The sequence below is a fragment of the Borostomias antarcticus genome (genome assembly GCF_949987555.1).
Source record: "Borostomias antarcticus genome assembly, chromosome: 15".
Taxonomy (NCBI): Eukaryota; Metazoa; Chordata; class Actinopteri; order Stomiiformes; family Stomiidae; genus Borostomias; species Borostomias antarcticus.
In genome coordinates this window covers 21,022,886-21,042,779 of record NC_140248.1, presented here as the reverse complement: position 1 = coordinate 21,042,779, position 19,894 = coordinate 21,022,886, and the positions used below count along the sequence as shown (strand labels likewise).

Genomic DNA, 19,894 nt, shown 5'->3' with positions numbered 1-19,894 from the left:
AAGTGGAAGGGTTACAGTCATAACTCATCCCTCTGGTAGCGTCTGACAGGGCAGTGTGTATTGCCCGTCGACAAGAGCGATGCATCACTGAATAGGAATGAGCACAGATCCAGTCACGCACAGGAATGGCGACTGGAAGGATCATAAAAAACGGTTTAAATAAAGAAGGATAGACCACTTACACATAGTATCTACTGTAGAATCCCATAATTAATTATTCTCCACAATGTGAGAATTGTTCATGCCATCCCTAATATATCAACTGTGATTTAGAGGACTCACTAATATCTCAATGCATCGTTGTGTGACTCATTTTCTTTCTATTGCCTGCCTACACATAATCGTACCTTGATAATGAAACTTGCATAGACGATTGACGATTGCACACACACATGCACGCACACACACACACACACACGCACACACACGCGCGCACACACACACACACACGTTGCTGGAGGACACATCACGTCACATCCTCCATCGCACATGTGTAACCGACAGGGAACAGTGAGAGACGAAAGGAAATGCCTGCAACTATCCCTCCTGCCCAACAGCCCCCCATCTCCCCACACACACACACACACACACGCACACACACACACGCACACACACACACACGCACACACACACACACACACATCTGCACTGTGAGAAGCATCTGTGGTCTTATTGACATGTGTCCAATGGGCAAATTAGAATGTATCATGTTAATGTGTGCTTTGCAGGCCCTGCCAGGGCGTCTGCTGAGAGACAGGCTTAGCGGTGTGATAGATGAGGGGTGACTCAAGGTTTGTCCTCTACCGTGCCTGAGAACACAGGATGCATGGAGGGATTAAGGCAAGACTTTGGATGCTGGGTTGGGCTGGGTTGAGCTTGGGAACTCCTGTTATGGGTGCTAAGAGGGAAAACAACAGCATGGCCTATTTGATCACGGAGGACCAGAGAATTAACACCCGTTATTACAGAGACTTTGGCCCAATCCCAATACTCCCCCTTAGCCCTAGCTCCTAGTTTTGGAGTGCCCTCGACTGAGTAGTGGCCCTTCAGAACGGAGCCACAAGGGGTAGGGTTTGAAATCTTTACCTAAGAAATGGGACACCACTTGCTACATCTTCAATCAGAATTTTATTAATTGCCTGATTTTGAGAGAGTCCCTGGGATGTTACAGCATGATTGTTATTATTATAGTGACAAATCTGACCAAATTTCAGAACAAGACAGATTAATCAACTGAACAGCCAGGAAGCATGTTTACACATCGGCTATAAACGTTAGAATGCTAATGCCCATAGAACTGCACTAATATCATATGAGCAGGGAAAGTGCCGAAAATGTGGATTATTTTTTAGACTTCATACACAGGACATGGAATGAACTGTAAAAAAAAAAGTGTTTACACAACGGTATTTTGGTTAGATTATAAAATTGCACCATAGCCTACATAACTGGAAAGTCAAAATGCTGTTAAAGGGCAATGCTCGTTTTTGATAACCTGGACCTTATTTACGACATATTATAAGAAGTTTGACTCACCGAGATCACTTTTGTGTAGTTCGGAGGCCTGTAGAAGAAATGTAAAATCCAGCGCGAGCCAGTATATCCATGTAATGACGGTGGACGGGGCAACAAGAATGCAGTTTCTCAAAATCTATTTTCGGCCGCTAAACGGTTGTTTTCATCAATCAGATTGGATGAATCGACAGTTGAGATTCCTCAACGCGAGGCATTGTAGTGGTTTTCAAATACGGGGTCTTTAGCCTCTGTAATATGATCTTTACACGCCTTTCCCCACTTGCTCCAGCACGCATGCGCACAGGCCAGCGCGCAGACTGGCTATTCTCCGGCTCACATTCTCTGCGCTACGATCGTTGTTGGTGCCGAGAATATTGTCGTCGTCATTCGTCAGCAACAATCCGATCGTAGCGCAGAGACCCCGTATTTGAAAACCACTACAATGCCTCGTGTTGTGGAATCTCAACTGTCGATTCATCCAATCTGATTGATGAAAACAACCGTTTAGCGGCCGAAAATAGATTTTGAGAAACTGCATTCTCGTTGCCCCGTCCACCGTCATTACATGGATATACTGGCTCGCGCTGGATTTTAAATTTCTTCTACAGGCCTCCGAACTACACCAAAGTGATCTCGGTGAGTCAAACTTCTTATAATATGTCGTAAATAAGGTCCAGGTTGTCAAAAACTAGCATTGCCCTTTAAGTTAGGCTAACGATGAAATAGAGTTGACATCGTGAATAGCATTTTTTTCTGAAATGCGTGTCATAACGATCGAATAACATGTTCCTTTGCATCTACATTAAACTAAGTTATTCCACAGATTTTAAATTTTTTTAATGAATATTTGCGGAGACATTGAGTTTCTTTCCCATTTTTTTTTCACGTCACCGGTAGCTATATTCCATATCGCTGCCTCGGTTCGCAAAGCATTGTGTGAGTTTTCATCTACCCCTCGGTTTAAAGTCAGCATCTGAAAACCCTTGATTTGGAGGGTTCTTTGAGCATCCACTAGCCCTCGCTATGCCGCCTAGCCCTAGAAACTAAAAGGAATGGGACACACTACTTTCTCTCACTCTTGCCCCCTACAGGTCCACATGAAACCAAATACTGCAGTGTGTGTGGAATCACTGATGTTTACCCTTGAAGAGGCCAAATAAGAACTGTGTTTGATTGTAGATTCCTACTCTGTGCAATACAATATGAGCTGCCAACATTAGTTGTAGTTATGCAACGGTTCCTTCTCCCATGTTGCTACCTTGTCGTGGTGGGAAGGCTTGTGTGCCTCCGTGACCAAGAAGACTATACCGGTGGGGGGTCACCCCCCAGCAGGCTCAACCAAGCTGGGCAGGTTTCAGGGTAGAAGGAAAGGAAAGGCCAGAGGAAAAGCAACACCTGACCCTTCAAGTTGGGGGTTGGGCGTGCAGGGCGGTCTCACTAATTTTCACTCCCGAGGATACGAATATTAATCTATTGAATCGCTCTCCACTGAACGATTTTCTTATCATTTTCGTATAATTCTAACCCTAACCTTGACCCTGACCCCTATGTTGAGGGGTTCATATATCTGGTCTACTCAGCAAGGACAATGCATGCAGTAAAGACATCAGTATAAGGCTTGGGAAAGCTTGCAGTGCATTTGCGATCCTTCGTACCACCTGGAAGTCAAAGCAGTACAGCCTAAAAACCAAGATCAGACTGTATAACAGCAATGTTAAGTCAGTTCTGCTGTACGGCTCAGAAAGCTGGCGAGCTGTTGAGAGTGACATGAAGAAAATCAATGCATTCCACAACAGATGTCTCCAGAAGATATGTCATCTTCTGGCCAGAAATAATTTCCAAGAAGTACCTGTATAAAAACACAAACTGTCGCAATGTGGTGCTGGGAATTAAACAACGCCAGCTCCAATGGCTAGGACATGTCCTCAGAATGGACCAGGACTGTATTCCCAAAGTAGCCTTGAGATGGACAAGGGAGGCTAAAAACAACCTGGCAAAGAACTGTGACCATGGAACTGGAAACAGCTAACCTAACTTGGGGTTGAGGCACAACATGCTGCACAGGATAGGAGCAGGAGGAAGCAGATATTTACAGCCTTATGTTCCTCAAGGAAGGAAGAGGATTAAGTAAGTCAATAAGTATACAATGGGTAGTTCTGACCTCACAATCAGATTGAGTCGATGTAGACAATATTACATGATACCACAGGTAAAACCTCTATACAGATCTAGAGTGTATGAATTATCACTGTCACATTAGCTAAATAGATAACTTTCTTCTTAAGTTACAGTACAGAAAGTCATGCTCACTGTACAGTAGGTACCGTAAGTCATGCTTGTGGTAAGTACAGTAAGTCATGCTCATTGTAGGTACAGTAAGTCATGCGTGTGGTAAGTACAGTAAGTCATGCTCATTGTAGGTAATGTAAGTCATGTTTGTGGTAAGTACAGTAAGTCATGCTCATTGTAGGTACAGTAAGTCATGTTTGTGGTTAAGTAGCCTACAGTAAGTCATGGTTAGTACAGTAAGTCATGCTTGTGGTAAGTTCAGTAAGTCATGCTCATTGTAGGTAATGTAAGTCATGTTTGTGGTACAGTAAGTCATCCTCATGCTCATTATAGGTAATGTAAGTCATGTTTGTGGTAAGTAGCCTACAGTAAGTCATCCTCATGGTTAGTACAGTAAGTCATGCTCATGGTAGATATACTGTAGTACTCAGAGATAATTAACACAATATTCTGAGGGACAGAAAGCCTGAGACGGACCCCTCTGCTCTGTTGGCAGTAACTCATTTGTTCAGTTAAAGATAGCCCCCGGTTCAGTTAAAGATAGCCCCCCCGGTTCAGTTAAAGATAGCCCCCCGGTTCAGTGAACTGGTCTCCTCATTTGTTTTGGTGGGGGCAATCACTGGGTTTCTTCAAACATATCATTTAATGAGGGTCTGCGTGCTGGACAGAGTGCTGAGGCGATGGGCTGCATGCGCACAGTCTCTGATAGGGCTAGCACTGACCAGGGGGGAGCTACTATTGCGGTCTGCCTCACTATGTATGAATCTGGTCATTTGGTAGTGTGTGTGTGTGTGTGTGTGTGTATGAGAGAAAAAGAGTGAGAGAGAGAGAGAGAGAGAGAGAGAAAGAGAAAGAGAAAGAGAGAGAGAGAGAGGCTTTACTTTGGCATCCGTGAAGCATTGTCTGTATAGAAGACACGTACTGTTGGAGTTATCACTAGCTACGGGTTTGTCCATTAGCAGAGAAAACAGAGGGGGTTGTGGGCCACTGAGGGATGAGAGGAGAGAGAAGGCGGGAGGTGAGAATAATGAAAACAGTTCATGGGGGTGATAATTGAGGCACCTGGTGATTATGCACATTCATCATGTATTATGCTTATGAGTCAGAGTCAAAGGACTGTTGTTTCCTGGAGAGCCAGCTTGGTGGATGGGTGGGTGGGGGACAGAGAAGTGTGACTGCTGCTCTCTGATTCACGCCTGGTGCAGCTGACAAGCCCTTCTGTGAAGATCAGCCCACTCTTACAGCTCGGACTGGGACCCCGCTCACACACTGCCCCCCCCCCCCCCACTCCCCAACTCTCTGCCTCCCTCCTTTCTTCCTGCTCTTCCCCTGACTCTTTGCCTCACTTTCTCCCTACTCTCCACCCAACCCCCCCCCCCCAACTCTCTGCCCCCACCCCCCAACTATCTGCCCCTCTCCAACTGCCTTGCCCCCCAACTCTCTGCCTCATTTTCTCCCTACTCTCCCCCAGCTATCTGCCTCCCCCCAACTCTTTGCCTCTCTTTCTCCTTACTCTCCCCCTAACTTCCTGCCTCCCTCCGGAATGACTGGCTCCCTTAGTTTGCGCAACCTTTACTTTCTATCTGCCTTGTTCATCTCTATGAAAGTCTGTCTCTCATATGTTTGTTCTTTACATTGACCCCCCTTCCCCGTATGCTCAGGTCATGTTTGAGGTTATTTACTGTATCTCTCAATCTGTCTTTAGCACCCTCTCAATTGTCTTTTATCTACCATTGGGAGCTGGCTGTGGCCCCACAATGTCCATTACCGTAATCTCACAAAATGGTAATTTGCACTAAGCCTTGCCACCACTAATGATTTTATATAAGGCTGTTAAAATAGAAAAACATCAAAAGCGAAAATGAAAGTGACATTTGGATTGAGACAGTATTAAAAATCTTGAATTCAAATAGCTTGGGATTGAACAGGAACGCCAGCATGATGTTTGTTTGTTGTTGTTTTTTAACTGAAATTGATAGTGTCTGTGTTCATCAGTGATTAATTCACAATCATTTACTGCATCATTGTATCACAGGAGACTCATGTACACATGTAAATCCTCACTTCAAGCCCCATATTAATCAGTTCTTTATTCCGGACAGTATAGCAATCATCATAAAATCTCACACCCCGTTCATGAATCTTTTCTTGATGATGGTGGCACATCTGACACCTTGACTGTGGTCCGTACCGCCACGGCAACATAAACCAGCGGTGAGATCACGACACCAGTTTTATTCTTAAGGGTTTGTTCTGGGAAATTTATGAGCCTGCAGCTCATCCCTGTCTGGTACTCTGTGTTCTCTTTGCTGTGCTCCAGAGTTGGCGAGTTGTGTTAAAACCTGTTCTCCCTCATCGACCTGAACCCTCTGTCTCTCCCCAACTGTCCTTCCCGACCTCCTCCTCCTGCGCCCGACACTCGTCTTCTTAATTAAGGACCAAGAGGGCGCCTACGGTACAGCTGCTGTTCCCAAACAAATAGAAGTACCCATCAAAACCTCACTCGTTTTCACTCACATATCATACTGATTAACGAGTGTCGACAGGTTTGATGATAGCTTTAAAACCCACAGAAGGGGGTTTGGTCAGATACCCTCCACACACGCTGCGGGTTGCTACAGACGACAGAGAACCTTATGGTAGATGGATCAATAGACTAAAGTAGCAGGATCGTTCAATGTCACACACCACTGAATCATCACCTTCTGAGCCCTGGTGAACAGCCATGTTTGAATCAAAGCCTATCTGGGCTATAGGACACTAAGAACCCAGACATGTTATATCTTTTATGAGCTGGGATTCATGGTGGTGAGGCGGCTGTGGCTCAGGAGGTAGAGCAGGTCGTCCAATGATCGTAGGGTCGGTGGTTCGAATCCCGGCTCCTTCTGTTCACATGTCGAAGTGTCCTTGGGCAAGACACTGAACCCCAAATTGCTCCTATTGAGCAGGCTAGCACCCCGCATGGCAGCTGCCGCAATTGGTGTGTGAATGGGTGAATGAGAGGCCATTGTGAAGCGCTTTGGATAAAAGTGATATATAGGTGCAGTCCATTTACCATTTAAATGTTCTAGTACTATGAAAGAGGAGTCACATTGACCGGTGTTGAAGGAAATGTTTTGAGAGAATATATACATGCATTATATCTGAACAGGTGTCCAAGCATTGACCTTCATGCCTGATGAGTGACGGCCATCTTAAACTGGTGATTCATTCTGGGTACCCAGTTACTTACATTACTACTAACTAACCAGTTGTAGCTAGGGCATTTCACTGCCTCATCTCACCTCAATCATAAAAGGCACCAGTAAACATGAGGACTTCAAGATTCACTCTCATCTGTTTTCTCTCTGTCTTTCCTCCCTGTGTCACGCCACTGGAGGCAGTAAACGTGGCCGAGCTTTACGAGGTGTCTGTGGTGAAGCTTTATGTGCTTCTACTGTATCTCTCTATCTGTGAGCATTTGCTTCAGAGATATATTGCTCTGATCTTCACGGCCCCGAGACTGTGGATATCTGTGTTTCACATCTCTACTTCTTACCACCTCTCCCTTCCTGTGCCCTACCCTCCTCTTTTCAAAATACACTCATACACACCCACGCTCTCTCTCTCTCTCACACACACACACACACACACACACACACACACACACACACACACACACACACACACACACACACACACACACACACACACACACAGTGTCCTTGGGGCCCCTTTCCCTTCTTCTTTGCCTGTGGCTACTGAGAGTATATTGGGGTTGGTATCCTGCTCTTCCTAGATTAAGGTTCTAATTAGGGGAGCCGTTGTGTGTAGAGCAGGTCTTAGGATAGCCGTTGTGTGTAGAGCAGGTCTTAGGATAGCCGTTGTGTGTAGAGCAGGTCTTAGGATAGCCGTTGTGTGTAGAGCAGGTCTTAGGATAGCCGTTGTGTGTAGAGCAGGTCTTAGGATATTAAGTGTCATATTCCTCTTTCCTTTTTCACTCATTGCTGGGGAAATGAGGGGAGACATTTTTCAATACAGATACTTTGACATCTCTAAACAAAAGCCAAACAGCAATCTTACAGCATTGTTAAATGGCCTAGCATTTTTACGGCCTTCCAAAGACCATCCTCACCTCCTCCATCATCACCTGGTGCTACGCTGCTACAGCCAAGGACAAGGCCAGACTGCAGCACGTCATCCGCTCCACTGAGAAGGTGATCTGCTGCAACCTGCTGTCCCTCCATGACTACAGGCCCCGCCCTCCCTCCAGGCCCTGCACGACTACAGGCCCCGCCCTCCCTCCGGGCCCTGCACGACTACAGGCCCCGCCCTCCCTCCAGGCCCTGCACGACTACAGGCCCCGCCCTCCCTCCGGGCCCTGCACGACTACAGGCCCCGCCCTCCCTCCAGGTGCCGACCCCTCCCACCCCGGCCACAATCTCTTCGTATTACTGTACTCCCCTCTGGTAGGAGGCTGCGGTCCATCAGGGCCAAGACCACACACCATAGAGACTTGCTTCTTCCCTATGGCCACCAGCTTCATCAACAATGCTCGTGTCCCCCTCTGTGTGTGTGTGTGTGTGTGTGTGTGTGTGTGTGTGTGTGTGTGTGTGTGTGTGTGTGTTAGCTAGTCTGTTAGTTAGTCCGCAGGATTATGCAACGACTACCAGACCAATTTTCATGGGCCAAGGAAGAACCCTTTACATTTCAGAACGGATCAGAATCACAGGGAGGATCCATGAATTATTACACATTTTTGTTAACATTGACAGATAGACCAGACCGGCATGTACTTCACAACCATGGCTAGGATACACTGTTAACATGCTGGGAAGGATTGATTCAGCTAGCTAGCTACCTAGCTATTTTGTGGGTATTAGTACCAAAATATTTTAATCATGGCATGATGGAAAAGATCAACTACTTACAGTAGCTACTGAATTAACTAATTATGCTCGTAACTATATTACTGTTGTTGGTCCTGTCATATATATCTAGGTAGCTGGGATACATCACCCATGCGGCTGACCCCAGCTGTGTCAAACCCAGCTACTCATAAACTGCAGTGGTGATGCACCACCAGGACATTTTTAACATTTGTCGACAAGTACGGCTACGCTAATGTCACTGCACATGATGACAACATGCATCATGGGGCAGAGGTCTGCGCTCACCAAGTGACCTTCTAATTTGTATAATGTTTTATGTAATACAAATGAGTTATGCAACACATGTATTTGTGGAAGTAAGTTGCCATTTTGGATTAGTGCTGGATAGACATTTGGAATTATCATTTCACAAGGTCAAACCATAAACGGATAAACTGTATAATATGGATAAACATGATGGAGACTGCTTAGCTGACATCTGTTCACTTGGCACGCTTAGACAGTCAGACGTACTGTACACACACACACACACACACACACAAAGCATACTGTACACTCTCTTCATGTCTCACACATACTGTACGGTACTGTTCAATATACACACTATATAGCAGAGCATCACTCAAGACCTCATTGCTAGGCGGCCTGAGTAAATACCAGCTAGAGAATAGGAATGAGAAGCATGTCTGCAGATCGCTGCTAAAGAGAGGCTGATATTCAGCATGATTACATAATGGAGGGGGATTAAAGAATATGACTGTCATCTGTGTACAGCTGTGATGGAGGGAGAGGAAGGTAGACAGAGAAAGAGAGAGGAGGGAGACAGAGAGACAGAATTGGGCCACTGTGTGTGCGTGTGTGTGCGTGTGTGTGTGTGTGTGTGTGTGTGTGTGTGTGTGTGTCTGTCTGTCGGTGTGTCTGTCGGTGTGTCTGTCGGTGTGTGGATGTGGGTGTACAGTATGTGTGGGCACGGGTGTGTGTGCATATGTGTGTAGGGCCCCACTGAGAAGGGACTTTGGGAGGGGATATCCAGATTTGTCAGCGAGGTCTGGGGGTGCTCAGTGGAGCTTAATAGCTTTGGAAGCAGGGCAAGGTCGCTTTCAGGCCATCCTCCATGATGAGAGCCACAGAGACAGACGGCAGACTGAGAGACACAACAGCTACCCAACCTCCAACATTCCTATCCTACCTTCCTCTCTATCTATCCTTCCTCTCTATCTATCCTTCCTCCCTATCTATCCTTCCTCTCTAACTATCCTTCCTCTCTATCTATTCTTCCTCCCTATCCATCCTTCCTCTCTATCTATCCTTCCTCTCTATCTATCCTTCCTCCCTATCTATCCTTCCTCTCTATCTATCCTTCCTCCCTATCTATCCTTCCTCTCTATCTATCCTTCCTCCCTATCTATCCTTCCTCTCTATCTATCCTTCCTCCCTATCTATCCTTCCTCTCTATCTATCCTTCCTCCCTATCTATCCTTCCTCTCTATCTATCCTTCCTCTCTATCTATCCCTCCTCCCTATCTATCATTCCTCCCTATCTATCCTTCCTCTCTATCTATCCTTCCTCCCTATCTATCCTTCCTCTCTATCTATCCTTCCTCCCTATCTATCCTTCCTCCCTATCTATCCTTCCTCTCTATCTATCCTTCCTCCCTATCTATCCTTCCTCTCTATCTATCCTTCCTCCCTATCTATCCTTCCTCCCTATCTATCCTTCCTCCCTATCTATCCTTCCTCTCTATCTATCCTTCCTCTCTAACTATCCTTCCTCCCTATCTATCCTTCCTCTCTATCTATCCTCCCTCCCTATCTATCCTTCCCCTCTATCTATCCTTCCTCCCTATCTATCCTTCCTCCCTATCTATAATTTTCTCTATCTATCCTTTTCTCTATCCATCCTTTTCTCTATCCATCCTCCCCAAAAGACACTTTATTACATGAAATGACTCCTGTTAATGAGAAATGGAAGGTGCTAACATTTGTTGCCCTTGGTCCTCACTGGATGTAACTTTAAGGTTGAACTTTTGACAGAGGCGAGATGAATAAGTGGTAAAAGCCTTGGCAATGTCTGTTCCATTAGGGAATTGACTGGTCTCCTCTCTGCTCATTCTAAGAGACACCAGAGGTCTGAATAATGGACTGCACAAACAAAGACACACACCTACACGCACATACAGTACACACACACACACACACACACACACACACACACAGACAAACACATACACAAACACGCACACACACACACACACACACACAAACACACACACACACAGACAAACACATACACAAACACGCACACACACAAACACACACACACACACACACACACACACGCACGCATGCACAGGGGGGAACAGATGGGAGAAAAAAGAGAAAAAAAACATATTTCCTGTTTCCTTGTCAATGCTAACTGCATTATCCTTTCACCCCCCATCTACCTATCTCCTCTTCCCGACCCCACCCCACCCCTCCTAACCCCAGCGCCCCCTGGAGACCGGGCGTCTGCTGTCACCTGTCAGTCTCTCCCTGACAGACAGTGACCTTGCTTGGCATCATTAGACATAATGTAAATCGACCTTGCATCCTCAAGTTGCTTTCGCTGCTGGTTTCCGTGGTGATTGCCTTGTTAAAAAAAGAGAAAAAAAGCCAAATAAAAATGGCATTGATTGATTGGCCCTCAGAAATAGTTGATTTCTAGAGGTAGAGTCAGAGTGGAGAGATGGATGCATGACCTCAGGGGGGTTTTATGCTCAATAACAGTTGTGGTCCTAATGCAGTGTAAACAATGATGACAGGTAGGATGTAACACCAGGCCAGCTCTCTGTGTACTATAAACCTCTTAATGCTAAATACTGTATCTAGGTACAATATATGTACTGTATCTAAATATTTATTACCAACTGTGGCAGGGGCCAACAGTGTCCTGTGGGGTTTTTTCGTAGGGGGAGGCGGCTGTCTAACTCAATCTTTCCCTCCCTGGTTGTGTATCTGTCACAGTTAGCTGGCAGCCTGCCCTGACAGACATTCAGTGACCGTTCCTGTAAGCAAACCTGCACCAATTCATCCATTTCGTATGAGGGGTTTGAGGTTGGGGCTGAGAGAGAGGAGGGTTGGGGAGAGAGGAAACAGAGCACCTGGGAGGGCCACTTACGTGTGTCATGGAAGATGGAGAATGACAGAGAGAGAAAGACACACCAGATGGAGACACACTTACGCAACGCAACCTCCTCACACAGAGATAAGTGAGCGCTGTGCCACAGTATAGAACCCAAGTGTGCACGTCTGGAATGAGTGAGTCCGGGCGTGTGCACGTTTGCGTGCGGGTGTGTGTGCGAGCAGCTCACGGTGGCGCGTGGTGATGCCGCTCCTTCCGAGGTGACGGAGGACTGTCACAACACGCGCCTTAAGCACCGGTTCCCATCGGCGTGCGCCTGTCCCCCCTCTCTCCACCTCTCCGGCTCTGAAGGACAGTCAGACGGAGGGGCTGGGAGCGCCACTGAGGAAGCGCAGAGCGTTCCCAGCGTTCGCCCTGAGGAGAGAGAGAGAGAGAGAGAGAGAGAGAGAGAGAGGCGGCATGCTTTCTCTCTCCTTCGGCTTTCTCTCCTTCCCCTCTTCCTCTTGTTCCTGTCATTCCCAGTCGATCTCATTCTCTCTCATCGCAGCATTTCCCTCCTTCTCTCCCACCCCTTCTCTCTCTCTCTCTCTCTCTCTCTCTCCCTCTCTCTCTCTCTCTCTCTCTCTCTCCCTCTCTCTCTCTCCCTCTGTCTCTCTCTCTCTCTCTCTCTTGAATGTCACCTCTACTGACGCTGGCTGCTGGAATTCACGCGCACACACTCTCTCCAACTCACTCGCTGGCTCTGGATGAGGGGTGGGGGGGGGAGGCGGGGGTGGTGTATGTGTGTGTGTGTGTGTGTGTGTGTGTGGGGGGGGGGGGGGGGTTAGGTGAGGGCTGTGGGGAGAGCGAGCATGCCAGAGGAGGCGGAAGAGAAATCTCTCTCTCTGTCCATCCCTCCGTTCTGCTGCCGGCTTCATTCTTGCGAGTTCGCCAGCGTCCTGCCTGCTGTGCCGCCGCCTCTGGATCTAACTCTGCCGGATTACCGCTCGGCAGCCCGGCTCACCAGCCCGCTCACTAGTCCGCTCACTAGTTCGCTCACTAGTCAGCTCACTAGTCCTCGCACGCGCAAAGTTCACCGTCAAGAGACTACATGGGACCTGCCCGTTTGGTTTCTTTTGCGTTTTTATGCTCTTTGAGCTTCACAATGACTGAACTTATCACTGGAACAAGTGTGATTTTTATATGAAAGAGAGGCAGCGTTGCTGCCTTTTTTTGCGGGTGGGCGGGGGGGGGGTTATTTACTTGTAGGATAGGCTAGTGATTTTTTTATATTTCGAAGTTTGTCGTCGTTGGGGGTTGACAAGATGAGTGGGGAGGGGGGTTAGACGCAGGACATGTGGAGATCTTTACACACTTTTTTTTTTTTTTTATCGACAGTGACCCTTTAACCCCACTAAGTATTTTTTGTTTCCTCCTGAAAATGTGACCTCACCGGTTTCCCTGCTGTTTTTGTGTATTGTTTTAGTGTTGATCATGTCTTTTTTTTCTCGTCAGAGCGGAGACTCCACGCTGGATGCGTGACTGCGGGTGAACTCTCACCTTCTCCAGCTCTCCCCTTTTTCGAGGAGCTCTGAAGCGAACGCCTCTCTCTCCTCTGTGACCTGCTCGGACCCCCACTCCCCCCCCCGGCAGGGGTTCCACCTCCCTCCCCCCCCCCCCACCCCCGCCCCCGGTCCCCGTCCTCCCCTGGTGCTCGAGGCGAAGGACGGCCCGGCCGGAAGAGGGGCTGAGGGGAAGGAAGACGCCCCCCTCCCCGAAGGCGAGAGGGGGGGAAGATGGCAGCTCTCGCCAGCTCTCTCATCAGACAGAAACGGGCGGTCAAGGAAGACCAGGCGAACCGACCGGTCGTCAACAAGCGGAAGCCCTGTCCCAAGAGCAACAAGTCTCTGTGCCAGAAACAGATCCTGGTCCTTATCTCAAAAGTACGACTATGCGGGGGTCGAAAAAGTCGAAACGAAAAAAGGCCGGGTGAGTCATCTCGATTTTTCCTCCTCCTCTTCCTCTTCCTCCTCGCCCTGCTCTTTGCCAAGTCACCGTTGGGCTAGTAGTATATTGGCCAACTGCACACATCTCTACACATAGTATAACATTGGTTGAGTGGCTAGACCTCGATGTTCTCCAGCTCATTGGTGTACTTGTCTGTTTGGGGTCTGGTCCAGTCTAGTCCATGTGAGAGTGACAGACTCCGCCATCCTCTCCTGTCCTCGCTGTGGTCTGCCTTGCACCAGAGAGGAAGCATGCGGGGACCACAGTGTCGAACCCTCCTCCCCAAACCCACACAGGGAGGCTCCTGCATCCCAGCCCAGGTCCTGGGATCCTTACTGCAGGCTACTGCTGTGTGCGTTGACGATAGTGATTCACATGGATCCATGTGACAGTGTACAGAGACAAAGCTCCCATGCATACACTATTTGGGGTGCGGTGCGCCTTTTAGAGATGCCTTTGGAGAGTTCATTATTACAGCTACTTAACAGCATAATTTAGTGTGAACAGCAACATTTAGTGTGTGTGTGCGTGTCTGTGTGTGTGTGTGTGTGCGTGCGTGCGTGCGAGTGTCTATATGTGGGGGGCGTGTGCTCGGATGGGTGTGTACACAATATGTACACAATATGTGTATGTACACCATATGTGTGTATAATGTTATTCTAGTGTATAATGTAGGCTTTTTTTTTTACTCTAATGATCAATTATGTCCACGACCCTTCAACCCCCTCAACTCCACAGACAATTAATGGATTTCAGATTGAGATTACTTTGACCTCTGTTCTAATCTACGTAACCTTGCCTCTGGCACAATACACTGTAATCTGGAAAATATGAAAGCAAAGGATTACAATCGGTTGTTAATGGCAAAAATGATTGGTTTGGGTGATTTCTCTTAAATATTTGATCCGATTGCTTTTTTATTGTATTTAGCTGTAAGAGTATATCTTAACATTCATTGCAGATGTCTTGAATAAGAATCTACTGTAGAATAGAATCTGCAGGATCAACTCTGATACATTTCTGTGTAACCTAGATTATCCTTGATCCCTGATCCTATCCCAAGAATCACAACGTTTTTATTTTATTTTATTCTTGCTGAAAAAAGCCTTTCATATGACATAATATTGTCTGTCAGATGTCACTTTGTAGCGTTGCAGTGTCAAGCAGTTGTTGTTTGTGGACATGGTGAGAGTATGTCTACTTTGTTCTGTCATGTCAGTCATCGCTTTATCTTTACGCTGCTTTAAATACATTATCTGACTATCTGTGAGAGACTTCATAGTTCTAAGAGGTAAAAGCATGTAGTTGTATTGAGGACTGTCTCTTATATGTGTGTTTGTGTTTTTTGTGTTTGTGTGTGTGTTTGCGCATGTGCTTGCGCGTGAGCCTTAAAGTAACGTACGATAACAAACCTCACCAAGTCTCGCCTGGAATAGCACTCGGCTGTACAGTAGGTTCCTAATCCCTCAGTGGCTGCAGAGTGCACGTCTTAAATCCTTGTTATGGTAATATCAGTTGGTGTCGTGGCCCTGAGTGGCACGGTAAACAACAGCAAAGCTCGATGACTTCACATATGCCGAGCTAAAGAGACATGTATGAGACAGCTTCAGGGCACCGGCAGCCCTATACTTGGGGTTCACATAACTTTGCTTCCATTTAGGGTTGTGGGTGATTGGCCCTGGCTATTGGCTCTGTCTCGGATGAGCATTTCCTTAAGTGCATTCCCTCAGTTCACACTTCTGCCAACTGTCATATTAGCATAACGCTTCCATCCAGGGGCTATATTTACTACCGCCATAAAACGCCACAGTACTTTATCAGCATTGGCGAAATGTCCTGTAGACTTCAGGACCTGTGGTAGATCCGTCACTGTGCATCACCGTATCAATGAGCCCGGTCAAACGCGGAGTTGTGACGAACGCAGCAGCCCTTGTAACCGTATCCTAGCGCCTCTCCCCCCTATCCCGCACCCACATCCTGCCTCTCCTCTCTCCGTGTCCCGGCGAGGTCCCATTTTTAAAATGGCTGCCGCTGGCCCACTTGATAAAGGCTCTCTCACGGTGTCAGTGATCTAAGGTGATGCACCCCCCACCTCCGCTCAGATCGATTCAGCTCATTAATGTATACTGATTAATCAATAATCACCCTCTTAGTTTGTCCAAGGGGCAGTCTGACCTGGGAAGGGTGGGATATCGAGCTGTGACCCCCCCCCCTCACCACACACACACACACACACACACACACACTCAGACACATGCACACACACGGACACACACTAACAAACGCTTTCCCACTCCCTGGATGCTCCACTCACTAATCATAGAGTTATGAGGCACGCGAGTCGGTAGCCCAATCTGATTGGATGGTGGAGCTAAAGGGGAGATTTTGATCTGCAGTCTGCAAGTGGAAGTGTTCAGATAATAGGATGTGGCTTCCCAGACATCCTGTAGCAGAAGGAGAGGTTGCGTCCTAGAGCCTGTAGAAGGAGGGATGGAGTTATGGCATCCTAGAGCCTGTAGGGGGAGAGCTGGGGTAGAGCATCCTAGAGCAAGGTGGAGGAGAGCTGGGGTAGAGCATCCTAGAGCAAGGTGGAGGAGAGCTGGGGTAGAGCATCCTAGAGCAAGGAGGAGGAGAGCTGGGGTAGAGCATCCTAGAGCAAGGAGGAGGAGAGCTGGGGTAGAGCATCCTAGAGCAAGGAGGAGGAGAGCTGGGGTAGAGCATCCTAGAGCAAGGAGGAGGAGAGCTGGGGTAGAGCATCCTAGACCCTGTAGGAGGAGAGTTGGGGTAGAGCATCCTAGAGCAAAGAGGAGAAGAGTTGGGGTAGAGCATCCTAGACCCTGTAGGGGGAGAGTTGGGGTAGAGCATCCTAGACCTTGTAGGAGCAGAGTTGGGGTAGAGCATCCTAGACCTTGTAGGAGCAGAGTTGGGGTAGAGCATCGTAGACCTTGTAGGAGCAGAGTTGGGGTAGAGCATCCTAGACCCTGTAGGAGGAGAGTTGGGGTAGAGCATCCTAGACCTTGTAGGAGCAGAGCTGTGGAAGAGCTAGTAGGAGGATAGGTTGTTGTAGAGCATCCTAGTGCCAGTAGGAGGAGGGCTGTATTAGAGCCAGTAGGAGGTGGGTAGGGGGAGGGCTGTATTAGAGCCAGTAGGAGGCGGGCTGTATTAGAGCCAGTAGGAGGTGGGTAGGGGGAGGGCTGTATTAGAGCCAGTAGGAGGTGGGTAGGGGGAGGGCTGTATTAGAGCCAGTAGGAGGTGGGTAGGGGGAGGGCTGTATTAGAGCCAGTAGGAGGTGGGTAGGGGGAGGGCTGTATTAGTGCCAGTAGGAGGTGGGTAGGGGGAGGGCTGTATTAGTGCCAGTAGGAGGTGGGTAGGGGGAGGGCTGTATTAGAGCCAGTAGGAGGTGGGTAGGGGGAGGGCTGTATTAGAGCCAGTAGGAGGTGGGTAGGGGGAGGGCTGTATTAGTGCCAGTAGGAGGTGGGTAGGGGGAGGGCTGTATTAGAGCCAGCAGGAGGTGGGTAGAGGGAGGGCTGTATTAGAGCCAGTAGGAGGTGGGTAGGGGGAGGGCTGTATTAGAGCCAGTAGGAGGTGGGTAGGGGGAGGGCTGTATTAGAGCCAGTAGGAGGTGGGTAGGGGAAGGGCTGTATTAGAGCCAGTAGGAGGTGGGTAGGGGGAGGGCTGTATTAGAGCCAGTAGGCGGTGGGTAGGGGGAGGGCTGTATTAGAGCCAGTAGGAGGTGGGCTGTATTAGAGCCAGTAGGAGGCGGGCTGTATTAGAGCCAGTAGGAGGTGGGTAGGGGGAGGGCTGTAGCAAGGCATGAGTAGGTGTCCGTAGGACTAATCGACTGCACCCTGTAAAAGTTCCGCAGGTCACTGATCTGATCGGCAAGCCACAGACCAGGTCACGAGGAGAGATCCAGCAGAGGATAGCATTAAGCTGACCGCACGAGATCAGGGCCCTAAACTCGCTTACTCGACAACACCTGATCAGACTATGCAGTGTAAGGTAGCTTCTCATCAGGCCTTACTGACTGCAACAGGGGTCAGAGAGAGAGAGAGAGAGAGAGGAAGAAGGAGGAGAGATAAAGAGAGGGAAATGGAGATGGCAGTAGAGTGATAGAGCAAAGAAGAAACGGAGTTGGAGGGAGGGGGGAGGAGGGGGGAGGAGGGGACAGACGGGGATGGAGATGGATATCGAGGGACTCGGAACGGGAGGGAGAGAGAGACGGGGGAGATAAAGAAGGAGGGAGGGAGGGAGGGAAGAAGAGAAACCGTGAGTGAGGCTGTCAAAGGGGCACATACTGTGGGGTGGGGGATGGGATGGGGATGGGGGGGGGGGGGGCGCTGAGAGACCACAGTCACCGGGAGAGTGTTTGGTCCTTGCATGAAGCTGTCACTTCCCTCTGGACAGGGCAATGCACAAAACATTATTTTCACACTGCGTTACTGTAGATACTGGCAACGCTTAAAGGGCAACACACATTGAAAGGAGGACCCTAATAGGCTGTTTCACATCTACAGCACATCTGCAGCGTTCTATAGAGCTAGCGATCCGTTTGCCAGTTCTGCGGACATGCATCTAAATCTAATCAGTTTCTCTTTCGCTGTACGCCTTTGGTTTTAGATGGATACGTCTCTAAGACGTCTACAGTGTCTGTAGGATGGAACCCGGGGAAAGAGTTTAATTGTCCCACTCCTAACCAAGCTGTCTCCGGGTAAAACAGTGAGAGTTCACCTTGAATGTGTCCTACCGTACCAATTGCTGGGGATTTTCAACTTTGTCCATGAACAACCCCTGTTTCCGTCAGAGGGCCTAAAATATCTGTTAGCAAATAGCGTCCAAGGACCGTAATGATGCGAATGTCCGTGTGTGAGCCTATCAGATTAGCAGAATGACAGAGGGGGAGTAATTATTCTCTTCCACTGTTTCATAATGAGAACGGCACGCTAGATCACATCCTTACGCAACTACAAAGATCTGGGTCTGCTTCATAATCGTTTAGGTCTTTTGTTTTCTCTCTAGTGAAAGACATTTATAGCTGAGGACTAATGTTTTTTTTGTTTGTTTGTTTGTTTATTTTTTGGGGCTTATTTGTTCAATCTGTGAAATAAGTCTCTGGGCACAAGCAGCTTCTCGCTCAGACAGGACACAGTAGACGGATGACCGTCTCCAATCATATGCAGCGGGGAAAAAAAAAGAAAACGCAGGCAAAAAAAAGAGAAAGATAAACGCCGGATGAATCACATCGTGGGCATTCTCTTTAGAACAGATGAAATGTGGCCTTTAGCCATAAACGTCAGTCATCAAACCCTCTCAGAGCTGTCGTCACCAGCGGGAGAGGGCGAGGGCTGGGCTTCTATGTATATCCTGATGAGACTGCAGTGCTGTTGCTGAGTGGTGATGTCGTGGACCGTGTAGCGGTGTTGAGGTGGGCCTGGCCTGCGTTCATCTCCAGATGGCTGAGAGGGAATATGGATGCACAGGAAACACCTTTTTGCTTCCCCCGTGCTCTAAAGACGTGGTAAATGACAGAACGCCTCCCACACCCAGGCGCTGAAACTGAATGTGTGGATAGTTTGATTAAACCTGACAAGGACAGATTGAGTTTAACCTCTAACAAGGGAAGGACTTAGAGAGAGGAGAGGAGAGAGGGAGGGAGAGAGAGAGAGAGAGAAGGAAGGAAGGGGTGCATGGCTGAGGGAGGGTGGAGGACATACAGAGAGATAAAGATAGGATACAGAGAGAGAGAGAGAGAGAGAGAGAGAGAGAGATAGCGAGGGTAGAGTGAGTTTCTAAGGCACTTGGGGGAGTTGCAGAGACGAATGCAGCCATGCATCCATATCATCCACTTCTGTCTATCTTGATTACTGTCATGTACACACAAAAACTGGCAGTGTGTGGCAATGGAATACACCTCTTAACATTTGTGTGTGTGTGTGTGTGTGCACGCATGCACGTGTACGTGAGTACTGTACTGTATGTTTACACGTGCATACAGTATGCATCAACTGTATGTGTGTGTGTGTGTGTGTATACAGTATGTGCCTGCCAGTGTGTATGTGAACTAGCCCGGTGCGCGGTTAGTATTGACTTTGTGTCAGCTGTGCTTTATCTC

The 19,894-nt window shown here is 48.1% G+C and overlaps 1 protein-coding gene across 1 annotated transcript in view; it reads left to right on the top strand.

The window, feature by feature from the left end:
• Positions 1 to 13,571: 13,571 nt before the first annotated feature.
• Positions 13,572 to 19,894, top strand: part of fgf11b (fibroblast growth factor 11b) — a gene marked incomplete at both ends in the record, with an annotated part of 31,820 nt that continues 25,497 nt past the window's right edge. Inside the window, one exon of the mRNA XM_084450127.1 lies at positions 13,572 to 13,764. Coding sequence (XP_084306253.1) covers positions 13,572 to 13,764 — 193 coding nt within the window. The remainder of the gene's footprint in view (positions 13,765 to 19,894) is intronic.